The sequence below is a fragment of the Mugil cephalus genome, chromosome 17 (assembly GCF_022458985.1).
Source record: "Mugil cephalus isolate CIBA_MC_2020 chromosome 17, CIBA_Mcephalus_1.1, whole genome shotgun sequence".
Lineage (NCBI taxonomy): Eukaryota > Metazoa > Chordata > Actinopteri > Mugiliformes > Mugilidae > Mugil > Mugil cephalus.
The window spans coordinates 16,866,707-16,888,290 of record NC_061786.1 but is presented as its reverse complement, the minus strand read 5'-3'; the positions used below and the strand labels follow the sequence as shown (position 1 = coordinate 16,888,290).

Below are 21,584 nucleotides of genomic sequence, written 5' to 3'. Positions count from 1 at the left end.
AATTTTTCTGCTTCTCGGGAGATTAGCAATATCCTTCGAGTAGTTGTATGCTATTCCACATCAATAAATTTGAATCAAATAATTAAAAACACAGCTCTGGGCTGAGAGGGGTACTAGAGCTATCACACACACACATATATATACATATATATATGAACAGAGAGCGACAAACCTGTTTGTATTCTGATTCTCGTCCCACCAGCACCTGGAGCACGTAGCTCACGGGATCTCCTCTCATTGGCGGAACCGTCTCCCAGGAGATCTCACACATGTTGCCCTCCAGCTGGTGCACTCTGGGGGCTGTTGGAATAAATAGCATCAAAACATCATTTCTAACACCTGACAGCGTTGGATTTGAAGAAGGTCAGGAGCAGACGAGGGGCATTTCTTCATCTTAAATAAATCCACCTTTTGTTAATCGAAATATCATATTTCCAATCACCAATTCATAATGAAGGCCCTTTTCGGTCACAGAATTGACTACTTCATTTCAGCAGTAATGATTACTGCCATGTTAATGGTGATCAATGAGCTACTAGCGAAAGCACATTGGGCTGTGAATACATCACATGCGCATTAATGGTTCTCCGTGTTGACAATTGTTTTGCAGAGCGTGTCCATATCCTCAGGGAACTGTGTAATATGTCACAGGAAATGATGTAAAAACACTGATCCAATACAGATTGCATTAATTGCGCCGCTAAACACGTTTTACTAAATTTTTCTCGTACCCAGGGATCTATTTACTGATCCGAACACCTCCAGCTCTTTATTGTTCAGAATAAACGCTGGTTTTCAGAGAACCTTTCAGACGGTGCACGTGTACATGGCTGAGAGTTTACAGAAGCTGTTTGGACCCTAGAGGCTGTTAATGGATATGTCAATACCGCGCTGCACATTTACGGGCCTCATAGGGATATTTATAACAATTTCTGGTTATAACAGGATACGCCTTGCTGCGATTACTGTCACAGTGATAACCCGCCAGCTCCCGGGTTTACAGAGAATATCATATACTGGACGCGAGTATCAGGCAAGGCTGCAGTAAACGTGTCATCTTTAACATCCAAACAGGAAGACATTTTTAAGCTGCAGGAACTGAGGAATCTGATTCTTTTGTCGCACAGGGTCATCCGAAAATAGTCTCTAGAGACAGTTTGGGAAGAGCAGCTGCTTTTAAAGGAATACTTGGCAGGTGATTGGATCAGCCTCTCATCATCCATCACGGGCATGACTTCAACAAAGTCGATAAAGGAACCAGACGACAAAGCAGTCAGAGTGCAAGAGAGGACACAAAACAAGCTGCAGTTCTGAACGTGCAGCAAGTGAGCTAAGTGGGATTAGCATATTTGCAGACACGTCTTTGCATGTAATGTGTAAAAAATAAAGAAAACATGCCCATAGCTGCCAGTGGCTCGCATCAAAAACGCTGATTGGTAAGCACCACTTTGGTTTAAGTGCACAGCTTTCATTCTGCGGTTGCAAGAACTCAAAAAAAAAAAAATTCAAACCTAGCGTAGCTGTAACATGACCGTGGGTGCATGAAATCAATCAATTACAATGTGTTGCACCATGTAATACTGTGGAGTCTTTTACTAGTGAAAATTGCACAACCAAAGTGACCTAACATTAGCTTGTTAATACATGTAAAGCAGGGGTCTTCAACGTTTTTCAAGTTCTACGAGGACTGATGGAGAGATTAAGTAGGGACCCCCTACCTATTATATGTGTTCTATGTTAAACTCAGCCTAGTGCTATTCATAAATATACATCATTATTAGCATTTTGCATTCAATATTAAGCTATCCTTTTACTAAAATATGTTGGATTCATGTTAACATGTATTCAAAGAAATTTTAATTTGTGGGGGATATTTTTAAAAGGAGATTTTGTGACCCCCTGTTGAAGACCTATGATGTAAAGTAAAATACGGAATATAACACGTGTCTGTGAAGGTTCTCAGTCATCCAGGTCATGGTAACTAAGGCAACTGGACTTCCCAGTTGCCTTTATTCAACGCCTTTTTGGAATATGATACGTGGCAAGTTGCTAAACCTTGTGCTAGTAAAGTGACACTGAATTCAAAATGTAAAAAATTTGGTTTGTATGATGATTATTCACTTATGCATTAACTAAATAAAACAAGTAACGCATACTCTTGCAAAAGACTAGCAGTGAAGTAAAATGTTGATTCATCCGCCTACTGTGCACACCAGTAATTCCTTCTTTTTTTTTTTTGTAGTTTTGTAAGACGGGACTTTTGTGCACAAACGTACCAACCCAAAATCTAGCCTTACAGCAAAACAAAAAACACGCACTTTCTCCAGGTGAGTTTACCTTTGAGGGCAGGTGGCACAGACTTGGTGGTGCAGAAAGTATGCGTGTCAGAGAAGGGACCCTCCCCAGCGTCGCTGATGGCCTGTATTCTGAAGCTGTAGCTGCTGGACTCGATCAGCCGCTGGACCTTGTAGGTGTGGCTGGGGCCGCGGTAGATTGTCACAAATCTGGAATGGGAGAAAGCAATGACAGAGAGAGAGGGTGAGTCACGAAAGTGGACAGAAAACTCAGGCGGGGTTATGGAGAGGGATGAGTAAAGGCTGAGTCAGAGGAAAAAGGCCAGGAGTGAAGTTGAGAGAAAGCGGTGCTAGGTGAATGGAAGCTGCGGTGAGAAAGACATTGATGGGTAAAAACATGACGTTCACAACTGGACTGACACACTTCTCCCAGACTTTAATGGACTTGGCAGAGCAGGAAGTAAAAGAAACACATTATTAGTAAGGTGGAATACTGTACGTATAGGTTCAGCATATGCTACCGCGAGGCAGGATTTACTTCTAGTAAAGTTGTGAAGACCTTGAAATGCAAGAGAGAAGGGTGCACCTTAAAGAAAGATAGCTGTGATTTATGGACGCCGGGGACAAATACTGACAGGTCATAGTCACAAATCTGACGATAACGAGCGCCAAAACAGTTCCTGGCTGCCGAGATGGACAGATTGATGGAGCGGAGGAGGAATGGCAAGTGGGAAAACGAGCGGCTTGTGGAGGGAAGCGGATTCGAGCTGAGGAGAGGTTATTTGCATCCGCTATCGGCTCATCACCACGCGCAGGCAAAAGAGGGAACAGAGGAGGAAGTTAAGGAAGAGAGGGAGGAAGGAAAGGAAGAAAGGCGGATGACGGGGCAAGCGGGAAGGGAGCAGGCAGTGATAGAGGAGGAACATCAGAGGAGGACACGGCGGAGAGGAGAAATGAAGCAGGGGGGTGACTGGTAATTATAAGAGAGGAGACGATGATGGAGGGTTTGCTGTATGAGGGGAGACGGAGGGAGCGGCGAGCGAAGAGAAGAGAGAGGTCACGGTTTAGTAGAAGCCTATAACTCCAGATGAGCTCTTTATGTAGCCGCACTACAGAGAAGTGATTTGTTTCTCGGGCTGATTTATGGTATTGTTAATCCTTTGCCTCACTGCTGGGCGATAGAGTTAATACTCAGTGCTGGCAGAATTAGTTCAGTGATTGGAATGTAGTTTACTCTCTGTTGACTCTGATCCGAACAGGCCAAAGAAAAAAGAAAAAAAAAAAGAAATAAATCCACATGTAGATCATCAGGAGTTATGACCTCTTCTCTTTTGGAGAGAGCTGTGTGGCAGAATTTCAAAACAATGAGCGCGAGCACAGACAATAAACACCCGCGTACAAAATAATCCCCTGGACACATTTAATGAGGTGAATTGCGCTTGGTTCACGGCCAGAGCGCCAACCAATTAACGAGGGGCAGAGGAGGACAAAGAAAGAGAGGTGAGAAGCAGACGAGGCCGTGTTCTTGTTCTGACTGACGCTGTCCGTTTGCTCCCTGCACATTTTCAGCGGAGAAAAATTCTTCACTTCAGATCGCACATTGAAGATGCCGCCGTCGCACAACGCCGCTTGGAACGCGCCTCGTGTTTTATTTGTAAGTGCTTCCCAGAACCTTGAGCTCATCCACGTGAGCCAACATTTATTTTCTGCATGACATTATCAAACATCTTTGTTCAGCCGGAGGGACCTGGAAAGCTCTCCTGTAAGATTGCGAGTGTCGAATGAATGCCTCAAAACAACCAATCACTCTAAGAGAATATCAAAGGGGGTTTATTTCAACCCGGTATGCATGCCAGGTCAGACTGTTTTCAGAAAACTCCTATAAGTAAATGTGTGCAGCTTTGATTGATAATTAAAGTGGCATTCACAGAAAATAAATCTGTATTAACTGCTAATGTATATAAAGCGATGACACAACATGAACGCAGAAAAGTCGAGGCTGCCGATGCAACCAAACCTTTTAAGATAAGAAACCTTTTCTAGCTGCCGCAGATTCACAGTGTAAAAAAACACTTTATTTATTTATTTATTGGCATTTTTAGAGTGCAAATCAGTCGAGTGAAATAATTCAGGGAGCAGTGGAAAAAGAAAGAGCACCCACAGTGAGCCATTAGATGAAGAGCTGCGGGGGTTACACCTTATCAACCGAGTCCTTTTTCCGAGCCTTGCTTTTAAAACACTCGTGCTGTGTGCAGCATAAAAATCAGGCCGTGGTTGCTCAGAGAATGATAGGAAATGGCCAATTCTTGTGTAACTTCTTCATTAAAACGACAACTGTTTGCTGCTCCCAGAATGGCGGCCTGCGGTGTCGAAAAGCAGAGACTTTAAGTGTCAAAATACATCTAACAAGACTGAAATGTGCGAGTTATATTTGCCAAACCTAAATTATTATCATTTCGTTTCAGCTCAAGCATCGTGGATATTCTACGTCCAGACCGGTGTGCCTATAGAACAGAAAGCACGGACAGAAAGAATGCAAAGAATGGACTGGCTCTTAGATTGGTGTGTGGAGGGCAAGATCAAAGTGAGAGACAAATGTTGACACCTGCATTCATCTTAAAAATTCTTTGTGTCAGAATGTTGAAGCCTCCTTTGCGCGGCCGTGTCCACGTTGCCATGGCATCGTCACAACTCCCGACACCACTGCCAGAAGGCACCGTGGACAATGCAGATGAGAGGGAAGTGAAATGAGACAGGGAGAAAAAAAAAACAAAACAACAAGCACCTTTATAAGGGCAAGAGTAGAAAAAAAAAACAAAAAAAAAACGAGGAAAAATGAAAAAGCTCTGAGCAAGGGAGGACAGAACATGAGCAACAAGTCTGCATACGGCAAGATAAGAATGGGGAAAATAAAGTGAGCAAGAAAGAGGAATGGAGGGGTAGTGTAGCAAAGAAAGGGGAGGCAAGGATGTGAACCTGAGAAAATGCCTTTCTTTGTCATCTGCTGCAAAACAGAGACACGGCTGGGTGAAAACCACAGAGGCTAAAAATTATGAAAGTAGATGCACATTTCCCTGGAGGCTCTCCTGACGTGTAGTCATCCATTCGACGATGAAACAAGATTAATAAACGTGAATGAGATCAGAGGACGGAAAGAGAAAAACGGCAAGGGACCGGGCAGAGGCAAAAAAGTTAAGCCACATCAGAAAATTTATATTTGAATTGTGGCTTTGCTATTCAATATGTTTGTTTACACAGCTGTTTCCAGATTCAATACTCCCGTTTCATAGCGCCCTCCCCGTCTCGTTCAGTACATTAGCAATAAAGGATCTGGTTGCCAAGGTCATTTCGCCAGTGATAAATAAAGGGAGGCTAATTCATTCAAATGGAACGTGACGGGAAACCAAACAGGAAAAAGGAGGACCGCTGGAGGAGAGCCCTGTAAACCAGCTCTGGCCATTCATCTGTTGACATTCCTCTCGTTTCAAGGGATAGTGATGCGCCACTAATGCTACTGCTAACGCACCTAAACGCACAGTCATAACTACCAGCAGCTGCAGATACTGAATCCCAAACAGGCTTAATTAGGTCGAGCCGGACAAGAATCGCACATTGTGATTACGGAGCGATTGTGTTAATTACACTTTGCTTGTGTAGTAACTTATGAATGAAGAGGATGAAGAGGAGGGAAAAAATTTCTATCACGGTATTATTTAAACTGCTATGTCTGTAATGTTAATAGAAGCGCTACCGTAATGACTGTAGTCTGCGCGCAACATATTTTTTTCCTCATTCATAAAAAGCCAAAATTGGGGACACTTACAGGTCATCCAAAACAGGGGCTTATCCCATAAATCGGGGACATCTGGGCACCCTAATAAACCCCAAACAACCGACCTCAAACCTTTTTTTGGCACAAGCCCTCTTGTTCTGCCGCTTCATTTGTCGGACCTTTCCATCTTCCATCAGAATCAGAATCAGAAAAAAACTTTATGTATCCATGAAGGGCAATTAGGACTGTGTGACTGTGTCACACAGTTGCACAATGCCTGTTTAGAAGTGCTACATTTAAATGAATGCTGTGTATCAAATACATTAGCAATACTGGTGCTATTAAACCATGTACATGAACAGTGTGGAGATTTCTGCTAAAAGTACCGTTTGTCTTTACACCAACTGATTCATCTGCATTTGGATATATCTTGAAACAGTCGTGTCCTTTGCGAGTCTGGATTCAACTCATTCCACCCTACCGCTATTCTGTCATTTTCAACATTGACTCCACAGCTCCGTAACAAATCCGCTCAGTTGCAAGATGTTTGAGAGGTTTTTCTTGCGTGCTTTAGGTTTCAGTGCCCCACCGTCTTTCAAGGGGATTCAAATCTAGCATTATACTCTTGACTGGTCAATTTCCTAACCAATGCGTTTCTATTTGAGCCATTCCTTAGTTGATTTGCAAGTGTGCTTAAGATCATTATCCCTTTGAAAGATCCACTTCCAGATGGCCTCACATTATCTGCAAGCAGTCTTTGAAACGATGCAGAATTTATGGGTAAATCCGTGACTGCAAGCTGCCGGGCCCTTGTGCAGCAAAGCAACCCTAAACCCGCTGCATTCCTAGCACCAGTCAAAACCAGTCACAGACAACTTGGATGGCTTTGAAGTCACTATAAAATATTTTAAAAGTATGACGTTATATATGTTATTTATTTGAGCACATCATCTTTATGAATAGGCACAAAAAAAATCAAACATTAGCTCGTCCAAGACAGACAAAACTTCCCTTTTAGGTCTTACTTCTTACCAATGTTACTAATGTTGAATGCCATAGTGAAAGCTTCACCTTGATTGTGATTTACATACAATTATCAGGGTGAATTATGGACCAAAATGTTTTTTCTTTTTCAAGGAAGGAACGGGCAGGGAAGCAAATTCTCTCACAAGGAGCGAGCGGCAATGTGGGGGAGAAAAAACAACAAAAAGCATCATCCCTGATGCTGAACTGACTGAGGAGACAGAAGAAGACACGTGCACTGGAAAAGAAATAAACTGGCAAGACAAATGATAGTTCTATTCTTTGACCAAATGCCAGCTTCTCACGTGTGATGTAAGTCACCCACGATATTATCATGAATGCACAAGAGCTAGCACGGAATGAACCGCACCATTTCCCGTTGCAAAGAACTACATAATGACATTACAATCACAATCATTTAACTACTAACGGCGCCTGCAAACGTAAACATAATATACTCAAATGCTTTCGAGCCTGGTCACAAATAGACTTGCCTATTGGCATGCCAGACACCGTGCCAGTTAGGAAGCGGTAAATAAAATTCGCTAAACTGTGAAAGCTGCTTTCATTTTGGCTGGCGGGGGAGTCGGTGTCTGTGCGTACGCCTGTGTTTATGTGTTTGCGTAAAAGAGGTTAACGGATCACAGCCTGCCAGATAGAGCCCCATCTGTTGCCTGAGCTCTCTGGCCCATTCCAGAGGTGCCAAGATACCTGTGTGCCAACTTGAAGCCGGCCAAGCCTTAATTCAAACACTGATAGAGGCCGAGGAAAAAAAAAAAAAAAAGAGAGGGCTGGGCAGGGGGAGTGGGTTCTTACAGGTAGGTGGGCAGGCAGGCAAGCAGATAAAAGTGGTTGCTACTCAGTTTGCTATTTATGTCTCAAAGACTCCCTTAAAACCTTCCCTCCGCACTCCGTGTTCCAGTTGTGCAACTCTGTGTCAGTGGTTATATTCTTTTCTTCTCCTGCACCTTAGTCTGCTAATTTTCTCCATCCCCGTTTTTCTACGCTTTGTCACTCCTGCCTGACCAGTCAGTTAAATAGACGGTTGATTGTTGCAGGCTGGCTCCAGAAGCCGTCTGCATGACTACTCCCTGGTACATCTTGTTACCGTGCAGAGGGGGGAAAAAAAAAACACAAACACAAAAAGATCTGACTAGTACCTCTAAATAGACCTGCAGCACACACTCCTTTATTTTCTGTCAAGCTGCTGAGATTCTGTCCTTCTTGTGTGTGCATGTGTTGCATAGACCTTCTGGGTCCTGATTTGGCTGCGAGTTAAGGACTCTGAGAAAATTTAACAATGGGTGAAACGTTCTGAGGAAACATCCACATCCCATCAGAGATGAGATTCCAACTTAAAAAAAAAAAAATCTGTAGTAGGACCACATTTGAGCAGAAATATCCAAAACCAGGGCGTAAAGATCTAGACTGTAGACTGCTCATTAAAAAGAGACAATGCTAATGGGGGCCGTGCTTCAGTTTAAAAGTATGAATGTAATAACCTTTGCTCTGTGCTCTTGAGCTCATAGGGCTTTTCTCTTCACCATGAAATGCTAATGTTTGTAGAGCGAAGGCTCTTTTAGAGTACTGCATGACCGTAACCTATGCACACGGCCAGCACATAGCCAGGGCCGGAGCGAGACATTGCAAAGGCCCTCAACTGCCAGGGGCCCCAAAAGATAGGTAAAAAAAAAGAGAGCGAAAACTATTAAACCATCATCATAAAAAATTTAATTTTGTAATTCAATAATAAAATATAGAGGTAAAATAAGTGGTCTCTTTGGTTTCACATGATTTTGGCAAAAAAAAAAAAAAAGTTAAATATCTCCTAATCAGAAGATAAGTAATATTGACCAACCCCCGTGATTCTGCATGAAATGGTTTGGTCAAAGCAAAGCAAAATTGGGTTTTAAATGTTTCTAGAAGTGGACATTTCCTGGACCCCTTCTCAGTCTACGCTAAGTACGCTTTGTTGTGGATTCTGTGTAAACAGGTGCGCATGTGTGTGTGTACTCCACCTGTGGTTCTTGTCCTCCATTTGTAGTGTGTAGACCATGTCGTCAGCAAGCAGGGCACGCGTGTGACTCGCGTTCTCGCCCCACTTGAGCTTCAGGCTCTGAGGGCCAGCCGCTGAGCATTCGAGCGGGGGCGGTGCCGGAGGGAGGGGGCGTGTCCTCGCGAGCAGAGGTGGACTCAAGGGACTGGAGCCGATGGCATTCACCGCCTGGATCTGCACGCTAAAAGTTACGGGAAAAAGAGAGATATTACTATTTGTTTGTCATCTGATTTTTTTAAACAAGCGTTATAAACTGTATATACATTTGGGTTGATCGAGAATGTGCACCGGGATGAATATCATAAGCAAAAAGTAAACGGGGAAATGTATGCATTGTGTAGCCACATTCACTCGTGGAGCATCTGTAGGCCTATTTATGTAATGATGGAGTAATTTTCAGTAAAGAGGCTGATGTGGTGTATTAGCTTGGACCATTACCTTTCAGCCATCACAATTATCTCCAGCATGAGACTTTAACATATCAGACATGCTGGCTCACATTTGACATGAATGCGCAATACGCAAGAAAAACACTGCTGCACAAAGGTATGCAAGATCAGCTGTTTAGAAATAACTTTTTTCAATTGCTACAATGGACTCAATGGGTAATACTTACAAATTAGGAAGAAAGAAGGAGCGTGCGTGCATTTGCATCCATGCGATCAAGAGCACAAAGGTGAATGTGCACACACACAAACACACACAGATCTACTGCTAATTAAAACAAACTGGAACAAATGGATTTCTGTTTTTCAAACTCCCCTGCTGCCTTTCTTCTAAGAATCCCTCTCCCCTCGCCCACCCCTCCTTCTGTCAGTGTCTGATCAGCTGATTAGCATCCATATCAGAGGTGCTCGGCTAGAGAGCTTCTACCTTCTGACATTTAATCGCCGGTTCTGTGTAACTATAACCTTTCATCATAATTCATGTGGCCGAGGGAAGAAAGAGGATAAAGGGTATGTTGGTCCATCCTCTGGCTAATTAAGCATATGGATAAAACATTGTTAGACACTGAAAAGAAGGATTAAAGATAAAGCTTAGATTTTGATGTATATCTGATGTATATCTTTGCATTTATACAGCATATATTTATTTATTTAAAAAAATTAAATAAGGGAAAGTCAATGGTACATCAGTGAGAACCTTAACCTCCCAACTGAGCATTTGCTCAGTTTAATCAGCCAAATTACCACTAGATTACATAGACTGTGTGTATTTTAGTGACAGGTTTATCCCAAAAACCTCAAGCGAGCAGCCAAGGCTGTTAACAAAAATCTGCAACGCATTGTCTGTGGCTGTAATGATTTTTTTTTTTTTTTTTTTCAATGTGTGGCTGTGTGGGAATTATCCTCTTAATGTGTTTTAATGGCGTCTTAATGTTAAATCGTTAGTATGCAGAAAAATGGAAGAATAAACACCCGTGAAATTATATTTAAAAAACTAAATCATACTTAACGTATTTCATTATTCATTTATTTTCTGTAAGAAATATGGAAAACTATTATTCTCTTGCAAATACATCATCCCTGTCCTCAGTATAGAGTTCACTGTCCTTAGTATGGATGGATGAGAGGGAAAAAACTGAAGCGTAAACAGTACTTATTAAGAATATCCTACCAATAAAGACGTTTTACCCTGCACTAAACCAGCACAAAGCCATGCCTACAAATAAATTATGAATAATCCTATTTGAAGTGCACCCCCGCTGTAAATAACAACCAGAATTGCAGTCAGTGGCACACACAAAACAACTCCCACAGGTAGCCTCTTATGGACACACATACATGGACACACGCACGCACGCACATAGTGTTTTGCCGCAGCGGCAACCATTATGCAAGAGAGCAGAGTGACATTGGGACAAAAACAACCTCAGAACAATAACAATGGTGTGTAATCATTCCACCCCGCGACACCCTAACTTATCAGGTGCCCTCTTCTTTCTTTTTTTTCAAAAAAAAAAAAAAAACAATTCAAAGAACTCGCCGCATAGTCACATACATGGACGTGAACATACAACCGCACATGTAATCAGAATCAGAATCGCTCATCGAGGCAATAGTTGATGATTCAGATCAGTAAGTGGTTGTTTACTGCTGCTCGAGTACAACAGGTTTGACATCATAGTTCAAGTAAACATGAGGCTATCCCTGGCTACTTTACACCGTTTTCTATGTACCCCCACTACTTAATAAACTTGTCATTAATAAAGATGTCATTAATTTTGGTATTTTGTGCACTGTGTTTTTAGATAGTGCTTTTGTCTGTTAATACCCAGAGACTTTACTAATGTAGGAGGAAGCCTTACTACTACTACTACTACTAATCCTTTCACCTCAGATTTCCAGATAACAAATATAACTGCCTCTGTTGCAAAGTGCTGCAATAAAGATATGAGCGCTGATCTGAGATTTATTGACTGCTTTATGAGAAAGTAAAGATCCAGAGTTCTATGAATTTAATCTATACTAGGATCTGTCTCGTTTTAGTCCCAGTTGCAGTGTACAATAAATCTTTTAGTGGAGTTAACTATATAGAAATGTGATGTTCGCAGACGAATTGAATCTATTAACAGAGTACCGAGTTGCTTTTTTTCTGCTTTCACAAAGTTGCACTGAGAAGTTCCCACTTTGCTTTGAGACAGTGTTGGTGACAGAGCTGCTGTAGCGGTGAGCATGGCAGTGAACTAGGGTTTGATTACCGGTCAGCGCAAAAGTGTTTACCAAAATTCTCATGTGATAAATACAGCGAATGTCTATCTAGAATGAATGATTCTAATCCAAATATTACTCTATCACAATGCTTATTTTGAAGACAGTATAAGTTACCTCCAGACTGGCATGTTAGAAATAAATAAATATCAAAATGAGCCACTCTTTTGAACAACTCTTTGAAAGGAACAGATCCACAAGATCCGGCTCCCTTCGAGCCCTAAACCAGATCCATAAATACCTCTTCTCTTATGTTCTATAAAATTCCATATTTGAGATGTTCTGAAATCTAAATATAATCAGCCGAAAACACTACCTGTATTCACTGTCTGGCTGCAGCCCTGTGACAAGGTGACTCGTGCCCGACTCCACAGTGATGGGTTGGTCTTCCACGGTGATGATGTAGGAGGTGATCTCCGCCCCGTTGCTGTTTGGCTCCTCCCACTTCAGGAGGAGGCAGGTGGATGGGGAGTGGCCCGTCTCCGAGGAGGTCGGGAGGTCCAGGAGGGTGAGGGATGAGATCTGGTCGGGATGCGTCGCTAGGGTCCGGTAACTCACCTGCTCGCTATAGGGGCCGGCGCCCGCCTGATTCACCGCCTGAGTAGGACACACGCACACACACAAATAAAAAAACAATACACAGAAGGTGTGAGAGTGGTAGGATATGAGGTAAGGGGTAAATGCTGTAACTGAGAATGGAGGGATGACTGAGGACAGAATAGAAGTGATGAAAGTGAGACAACAACAACAAGACAGATGACAGTGAGATGGGACAAAAGTAAAAAGATTTGGCAAGAATAACACAGAAATGGAGTAAGAGAAGGAACAATAGAGGAGGAAGAAACAGTTGTGACAGATCATTAGTCTAACTCTAGTGCCGTCTAATACTTCTAATAAACGCTTTTCAATTGCCAGTGAAATGCTGCCAATTAAAATACACCACAGTACATTTGCCAGAGTAAGGAAAGAATGAAAACAATAACAACAAAAATATTTACTGTTAATTTGCAAGCAATGCCTGCACTTTCTGGCTTTTAAATTAAATTGAATTGAGACAAAACAAACTGTCTCTGCAGAATGATGGATTTATTCTAAGTGTCAAAAAATGCACAGCCCTTACAAGGTCAAAGACTGCACTTATTTTTTATCATGACAATGTACGATGATCCCTTTGCTTTCCAAGAAAAGAAGCAACTTTAACCGTGAGCCTTGACTTATTATTATTATTATTATAATAGCAAATTATCTACATGCTAAAGGCCCAAGAAGATCGATTTTACATTTCTGTAGTATTTCTGATTTATTTAAGTCACCAAATTCCATACGGTGAGCGTCGAAAAACACAAAGAAGCTGATTTAGCTTTTCCTAGATACCATGTCTGGAAAGTGTGCTCGTAAAACAGGCGTGCTGTCAAGTAGCGCAGATGTGAAAGAATGCTGCAGCAGGTTTGCACAGGTACGAAACGTAAGGAGTCACAGAGAGTTCAGCCGGGTCAGTGCCTCCTGTGTGATGCATTGTCGCAATCCTCTTAAGATACAGACGTATCGCGCACACAGGTGCGGACTACCAGAGAATGGAAACACGCCAAGACAAACCATGTACACACACAAGCAGTGATTAAGAAACAGGTCTGCCTGACTTTGTTCTCTGAAAATAATAAATACGCTTATGAATTAGTATAGCACCTAGTTGTGTACTTTCGCAGGGTACATCAGATAAGAGAGAGACGAACGTATACAAAAATAAAGTCTTTATTTGTGCTCCAGATTAAGAGTCAGGGCACATATTGAATCAATTATCATTATCTTTTTTTTTTATATTTAATGCTCGCTCGAGCTGTGTGTGTGTGTATATATATATATAGTATTTCAGTTTGTGTGTTACCTGTAGCCTGCAGCAGTAATCTGTGGCAGGCGTAAGGTCTGATAGTTCACACTGTGTGGCGGACCCACAGTAGATGAGCTCCATGGGTTCGTCTTCCCTCGCCCACTCCAAGCGATATTCAGAGATGTCTGTGCCCGAACCCTCGGGGCTCTGCAATGCACAGGAACGCACATTCAGCACAAGTGACCGGATTCACAGCTCAAGACAAATCTGCAGAAGCTTCCTTTCAAGCACGGAACTCTACATATCTATAATGAGTTCAAACCAGAGGTTGTGTTAGACGATGAAACTAAAAAAATAAAACATCAAGACCAACAGGACTATGAGCAAATATTCAGTTCTCATCAAATGCCACATCAAAAGGCCGAAGGGGAATAAAAGGGTAAGAGTCTTCTTCAATTAAAATATCAAACCATGGACTTTCTTTTATCATTGATAATCTGGACAAATATGAAATGCAGCAGTCCCTTGATCTTCTTGTTAGCTCAGGATCAGAAATGTAAAGTCATGTTTTATCATATGCAGAAACTAAAAAAAGGGAGGATGGGTCTCTTGAGACACATTTTAAAAAAACGATGTGGTTTCCTACAAGCTTGTCTCACCTCCCAGTTGAGCGTTACACATGTGTTACTGGTGAGAGTGATGAGTGGCGCCCCACACTGGCCAGGAGGACCCGCTGCAGTCGTCACCTCTGTCGGCTCGGAGAAAGCGCCGAACTAAGAGAAGCAGAAAACAGCACACACCGATAAGTCGATCCGCAGAAACCGAACTGGCCACTGTTTCGCCTTTTTGTTTTGAAACGAGAATGCCTTCCAGGCTTATCTGACTTCTCAAACATGACGATTTTGTGTACTTTTTGTGTGTCAGACAGGACCACAGACTAAATATCTTTCAAATTTGGACTGTTCATATAAACTAGTGTTTGGGCGTAACCCAAGCTGGATTGAAAACACAATTCTAAAAGGACAGCCTGTTGAGTTGTATGTTTTTTGGCATCCTCTGCTCTTCCCACTTTTTTCAAGTGTTTGTGTTTGTGTCTGCTTTTGATCAGCCAGTCTGAGTGCTAGTTCACCTCTGACTGAGTGGATGATCAAACCAATCTAATATTCTGTTCATACTGTGGAACACTTCTGCTTCCAACCACGTACTCCTGCTAAACTGCCTGGGACATTGTGACCTAATCACCACTGGTCCTGTGTCTTTGTGGAAGCAGCAAAGCCTCGGTGGTTTTATGTCCAATTTCTTGTAGCAGGAATTATGTTAAGAGCTTCCACGGATCATGCGCTGAATGTTCCGAACAGATTCCATAAGCACACAAGAGGTCGTTGTCAACCATGCTTGTCAACCATAAAATAGCAATTACTGTAATAATTTGAAAGGCTGAGCCGCGGAGCTGGCTGATTCTTACATGGGATTTTATGGTTCTAAATGGTGTAAACACCAGCTGATGGATCTTTTACTTGGGCGGATACTGGATGGATATTCCTGCTACTGTGAGTAAACGAGTGTCTGTTTCTCACCCCAGCCTCGTTGGCAGCCCTCAGTCGGAAGCTGTACGTCGCACCAGGTAGCAAACTGGCAACAGTGCACTGCAGCTCGGAGCCCTGGTACACCTCTGCTGGCTTGGAGTCCCCCTCGCTCATCTCCACACTGAACACACACTCCGCACACACTCCCTCAGAGGCAGGGGAGTCTAAGGGGGAGGGGGTGAGGTAAGAGAAGAGACATAAAGGAATTTATTCGTACATAAAGATTCGTTTTAAATTGCGTGTTTGTTTATATATATTTCACAGAGTGATTCAACGGGTAAATTTGTAATTATTTCTAAGGTTTTTTTTTTTTTCCCCTCCACCAGCTGCGTCACTGTGTTCGCAGTAGGACGGAAGCAATAAATGATGGAGACAGTGGGGAAAACCCTCAAATACATTTGTCTGACCTTCAGCTCAAGCCAGTAATTGCAGCAGCGCTGTCTGAATGTGAGCTGATTAGGGATGTGACCAGCTGTATTAAACTGGTTAAAGGACTCAGAGTTGCAGAATGGGAGACTTTTGCCTGCCAAGAGATAACAGTCAATGACCTGCAATAGGAGTTGACATTAGGGGAGTTAAGGCAGATATGAGGGTAGGTCAGGCATTTAATGTGCTAAATTAGGGCTCAATTAGGCCGAAACATGGTTGACCTGGCTTACATTTGAGTGGGCCAGGGAAATGTATTAAGCAGAGGGTGATTTGGCTGCTATACATAAAAAATACTTTTTTGATTATGTTCTGGTCAATAAAAAGATGAAATAGCAGAAAGAAATTCTTTACTCACCCCATTCTAACTGCACTTCCTTATGTTTGGCTTTACCCACAATCCTTGGCGGCTGACAGGGCCCTGGTGGGACGCTTAATGTACGGACCGGAACACTAACAGTGCACTTCAGGAGCAGATAATAACCCCAAGAACACAAAACAAAAGAGAAGGAACAACAACTCCAGATCAGTATGACTAATAACCGGCTGTAAATGTTAATTAAAACAACATTGATGCGTCACTGGTGCCCCCCTCCGAACTCAGGAGCTAACAATTCAAAGGTCAAACTTCACCACTTTGAAGATGTGCATAACATTATGACCACTTGTCTACTATTGTGTAGGTCACCCTTGCGCCTTCAAAACACTTGTGACTCATCAGAGAATGGGTGTCCTGTGGTGTCAGGCATCAGAACATTGTTAGTAGGGGCCTTTGGGTGCTATGGGATGAGGAGATGGGCCTCTGTGGATCCATGGCAACCCACAGATACTTTATCAGTTCGGGATCTAGTGAATTTGGAGACCAGGTGGACATAAACTTGTGTCGTTTTACATGTTTTTTCAGCTTTTCCTAAACCGTTCTTTTGGCTGCATCCTGCTGGGCATGACTGCTGCCATCAAGAAGTGCCAGTCTGGCCCAGCTGGGAAGTACATGTCCAAGTAACATCCACATGAATGCTAGGTTTCCCAGAAGAACATTGAATTGTCACAAGGTGGTGAATGGTTATAATGTTATGCCTGATTGGTGTACATGTGTGTGTCTTACCGGGCTGTGTCCTCCGGTGGTGATGCTACACACACGTAGGCGGTAGAAGGTTCCAGGTGTCAGGCGCTCACACACACACTCCGTTGCTGGACCACTGTATGCTACCTCCCACTGATTTGCTGCACACATGCACAAAAATAAACTCAATTACATGACCTCTTGACAGATAATGCATGCGCAGAGGTGCATGCTCAGTGTCTCCTGCTGTTTTTGTAAGTATTTTTACATCTAACCTAATTATTTTTCCAGAATCCCATTGACCCAATTAACGTTCTATGTTGATGCTCTGTTGTTAATGGAGTACATACGGAAGCACAATACTCCGCTTGTGAAGCAGCACTTACGCAAATATAGGCACTGTTTACACAACAGCTCACAACTGTTTCCCAGCAGAAGTGGTATGTATTGTGATTGCATAATGTTTTGGTTATAACCAGTGGCACAGCCCCACCAGAGGTCACCCAGAGCGCTTCTCATTGGCTGATTTAAAACAAGAGGCGGTTACTGCACAGGTCTCGCTAGCTAGCTCGGCTAAGTAGCATGTAACATACCAATAGCCAATTCACATGTCATTCATTCATTTCATGATGAGGATAAATCTGGTTGACTACCTGACTAGTGTAAGATTCAGAGGATTTAATAATTTCTCAAGAGGAAAAGACAACACTGGTCATTCAACCAGGAATAGTTTAAGAGGGAAACTTGGTTAACTTGGCATTCGATGAGTCATTTTATTTTTAATCTAACTGGAATTGATAATATAGTTTACATACTGCTTAAATTATAATTGAATTTGTGAAATGCGTAACTGCGTATATGCGTATATGGTGTGTGGTGACTTTGTATATTGATTGCTGGGTGTCGAGTGTGCGCCGTTCATACCATGAGCTGTGCATTGTGTTTTTATTGTTGTCACATTAAAGTTTTGATCTTGAGTATTTAATCTAGTGAGATCTTGGACACTGCCATTTGGCGGCGCTATTGATATGTTAATATATATATATATATATATATATATATATATATATATATATATATATAATTAATTGACATTGGCATTATTATAATGGAATTATTCATGTCATCACCTCTTTCGTATCAGGTGCCGTGATCCCCTCTCTCACTTGCTACTGTGTTTTTGTCGTGAGGGTATTGATTATGAAATTTCTGGATTGAATTAAAGGATTTTCCTGTATGGCCCTACCAGAATTTCAAGTCAAAAATGCCACTGGTTATAAGAAAGCATTACGCATCACACTATTGTACACTGACAACATGCAGTGAAGATGAAAAAACAAATGCAGCATATCAGACAGAGTGTCAAGAGATTCTTGTATCACGAAGAAGTGGTGTAATCAGCACTTGTGTTGTACTGACCTAAAATACATGTTTACAGTGTTTTTTTTTTTTTACCTCTCAGAGTCAAGAAACCATATATGGTCATTTCACTGACCTCAATTTTCAAGTGAAAAGAAATACCTTGCCACAAAAGTAAAAAAAAAAAATCTTCTCATGCCACTCTAGGTTTGACATTTTGCATTTCCTAGTATTTTAATGATTGCCCTATAAAGGGTTAAATATGTTAGTTCACCTACGTCGCAGCCGCTGCAATTTAGCGAGAGATGTGAAAAGGTTAAAAGCATATAGACAGATGAAGACAGATGACGCATTGAAGGGAAATCATGAGCAAAAGTTGTTTGGTGTGCAACGTGGGCAATGATGTGTCAGAATGAACGTTCGTGCTGTTTCATGAGTACAATACGTTGTATGTTTTTTATATATCAACTAATGAATGCACCACTGAAGAAATTGAAATACAGGACTAAAAGGAACAGTAAATTAGAGCTAGAGACAATCAAGTCAGTAGGGATGTTGTGTTTTATAAGGAGAAATGCTACATCTGTAGCTTTCCATGAAGCCATTACCTTCAGGGACTGAGCGGGGTTTTTTTTTTTTTTTTCGCAAATTTGAACTCGCCCCAACCTAATGGATCCTGCCAGGTCTTACTTATGTGTTGTCTATGATTAAATACAAGCTTTTATGTTTGTTTATTAATTAATGTAGGCTAGTAAAGCTATCAGGAAGAGTGCACTGCGGTCGATTTAGTTAAACCTGAGAGAACGTGTGGTATTTTTTCCTCCTGCGGCCAATCATTTAGTTAGAGTATGTACGATTTCAGTCGACTTAAGGTTTTATTAGACTGAAAACAGGATTTTGATATCAAGTTGTTCTATAGTTTGATATTTAAGACTAGTTCCCACTAAGCAACTCATTACTTTTTGCTTGATTTGAAAGAATTAATTAAATTATTGCCTCTTTTCATACTGTGCTACATGGATGGAAGAAATCCAGAGAACATTTAATCTAGAGCGGATCTGGGGATATTCAGCTGATGCTGTGTGTTTAAATTGATGCTAACCAAGAGTAAATTACAGCTGCCTTAGTTCTTTAGGAGAATAAGTGAGTGAAATAGGTCGATAAAGAGAATGAGCACAGACCAAAAAGGATTGAAGGTACATTCAGAGCTTTGTGTTATAAGATGATGGACTTAGATCAAGGACTGAGGGAAGAAAAAACATGGATGAGCAGCCAGAGGAACTGACAAATGCATGGGACATCCGTACCTTCGGAGCATCCCTCTGAGATCTCTAGCAAGTATGTAAGAGCCTCTGAGCCCCCGTTATCCTGGGGAGGGTCTGTTGGAGGAATTGATATCGGTTTAGTTTGGGATCATTTGCATATAATAACAAACATGGTGCAACTACAAAGGCAGAAAAAAATAAAAATAAAAAAACAAATTCAAAAAATCACTCAGTCGAGACAAAATGCATATTAAAGATAATGCAATAAGATACATGCATTTACTCCAAAAACTCAATCAGAAAAACATTTATCTGGGTTTCGTGCTTTCAAATGGCTTGAAATAGTACAAAAGATGATGATTTTGTTGCCATGGTTACAGTTCACAACTGATTGGTAGAATTGCTTTTAGAGATAAGAACCTAAAACAAAAAAAAGAAAAGACTTGGAAATGTTCTTAAAATCATGAGTCGATACAGAGTAAAGAAAACTGTATTGTGTTTATAGCACAACACTCTATACCACTCTATACAGACTCACTTGCCAGTTGATTAAGGAAAACAAATGCATTCTTACAGAATAGCCCAGCACTAAATCTCAGCTTCACGAACGTTACAGTATGCAGAATTTGTTTCATGATTTCATTTTGGAGGATGTGGTTTGTGCACAGTATTGTCTTGTACCGACACATGTTTCTGTTATTTTAACAACCCCATTGTAGTCAGCGGGCTAGGCTACATAATAGAAACACTCACGTTCAATTTTATACGCACCACAAACTAAACCCTCCAAACTGTTTAATCACCACTTTCCTTTCTCTGCTTCAAAATAAACTGAACATTGCACCGGCCACGAAGGGATTTGGTGTTACATTAGAATGCATTTCAGCGCACCTAATGTCTTGTCAAGTGAGTGTATAGCGGCTGAGAGACACGGCGTGCCGTGTTTACAACATGTGAGACATGTGAGGACAGGTTGCCCTTATTTTTCCGGTACTAACACAGGACAGATGAACGTTAGCCGAATGTATCGTTTTCACAGCTGCATCCTCTATTTCAAGCATGTTTGCACAAAACCGATGTTGCAAATCAACCGAACGAGTAAAATTATCAGAATAATTAGGAAATAATGATTATTTCTGGGTGCAGCAGATAGTGTTACACGGTGGATATGTTACTGCAAAAACATGATTACCCCACGAGACAGTGAATCCATAGGGTGTCGCTCCGGTGACGCAGGGTGTAGATGGAGGGCCTGGTTTGTCTGGATTGGTGGTGCACACCAACACTTCACTGGGACTGCTCTTCCCCTCCACGTTCGATGCTATGAGCTGCGGGGAGGGAAAGAACGGACAGTTCAAGACAAGAACCAAAGGTGAAAAAGGGAGGGGTTAGAAAAGAAGAACAAGGGACAAAAGAAGCAAGAGTGTGGAGCAAAGTCAGACACATCTATCCGAAAGTAAATCGATTGTCCTGATTCACGAGGGCACATTGCTCCCTACTCCTTCACATGTGGTTCTCCTGGCTGCTCCGCTATCATCTGCATTCACTTTGCTCACTCCATTACCCCATTCAACGGCCGATCAATGGACGTTGTTCCCACATGTTCACACAGGACGGACAACAAAAAAGAACACCCCCGTTGGTTCGCTCTGTGCGGTCACGTGGATATGAGTCTTCAAGCATCCGAAGCTTTATCTAACAGCATGTGAAAGTTCAGGGAAGGTGTTATTTGTGATGATTGCACCGCATGCAGACACACAATCAGATCCACTGCCTGTACATTTTGTTTCCCCTCTTAGAAGGACCAGACTGTGTTCTCCTCTTGATAAATTGCGAATTGCCTTGTTTCACCACTGGCTAAATTGCAGCCAGTTCTCTGCAGGTGAAATGAGGAACACCTAGATGGTGTTTTATATATATATACACACATACATATATATATATATATATATATAATATAATATACAATTTATATAATATATATATACATATACTTATATATTATATAATACACATACATATATATATATACACTACATATATATATATATTATAAATAAATATATTATATATATATATATATAACATATACACATATAATAATATATATATAATATATATATATAATATACATATATATATATATATATATTATATATATATATATATATGTATATATATTAACAGAAATAGGGAAAGTC

General features: G+C 41.5%; 1 protein-coding gene across 1 annotated transcript in view; it reads right to left on the bottom strand.

Annotated features, from left to right (window-relative positions):
• Window positions 1-21,584, bottom strand: part of fndc3ba (fibronectin type III domain containing 3Ba) — a 95,467-nt gene that overhangs the window by 6,677 nt on the left and 67,206 nt on the right. Inside the window, exons 16-26 of the mRNA XM_047611102.1 lie at window positions 20,576-20,711; window positions 19,426-19,497; window positions 16,802-16,920; window positions 16,055-16,160; window positions 15,262-15,434; window positions 14,344-14,457; window positions 13,742-13,891; window positions 12,173-12,453; window positions 9,108-9,326; window positions 2,338-2,504; window positions 173-300 (exon numbers count right to left, since the gene is read on the bottom strand). Coding sequence (XP_047467058.1) covers window positions 173-300; window positions 2,338-2,504; window positions 9,108-9,326; window positions 12,173-12,453; window positions 13,742-13,891; window positions 14,344-14,457; window positions 15,262-15,434; window positions 16,055-16,160; window positions 16,802-16,920; window positions 19,426-19,497; window positions 20,576-20,711 — 1,665 coding nt within the window. The remainder of the gene's footprint in view (window positions 1-172; window positions 301-2,337; window positions 2,505-9,107; window positions 9,327-12,172; window positions 12,454-13,741; window positions 13,892-14,343; window positions 14,458-15,261; window positions 15,435-16,054; window positions 16,161-16,801; window positions 16,921-19,425; window positions 19,498-20,575; window positions 20,712-21,584) is intronic.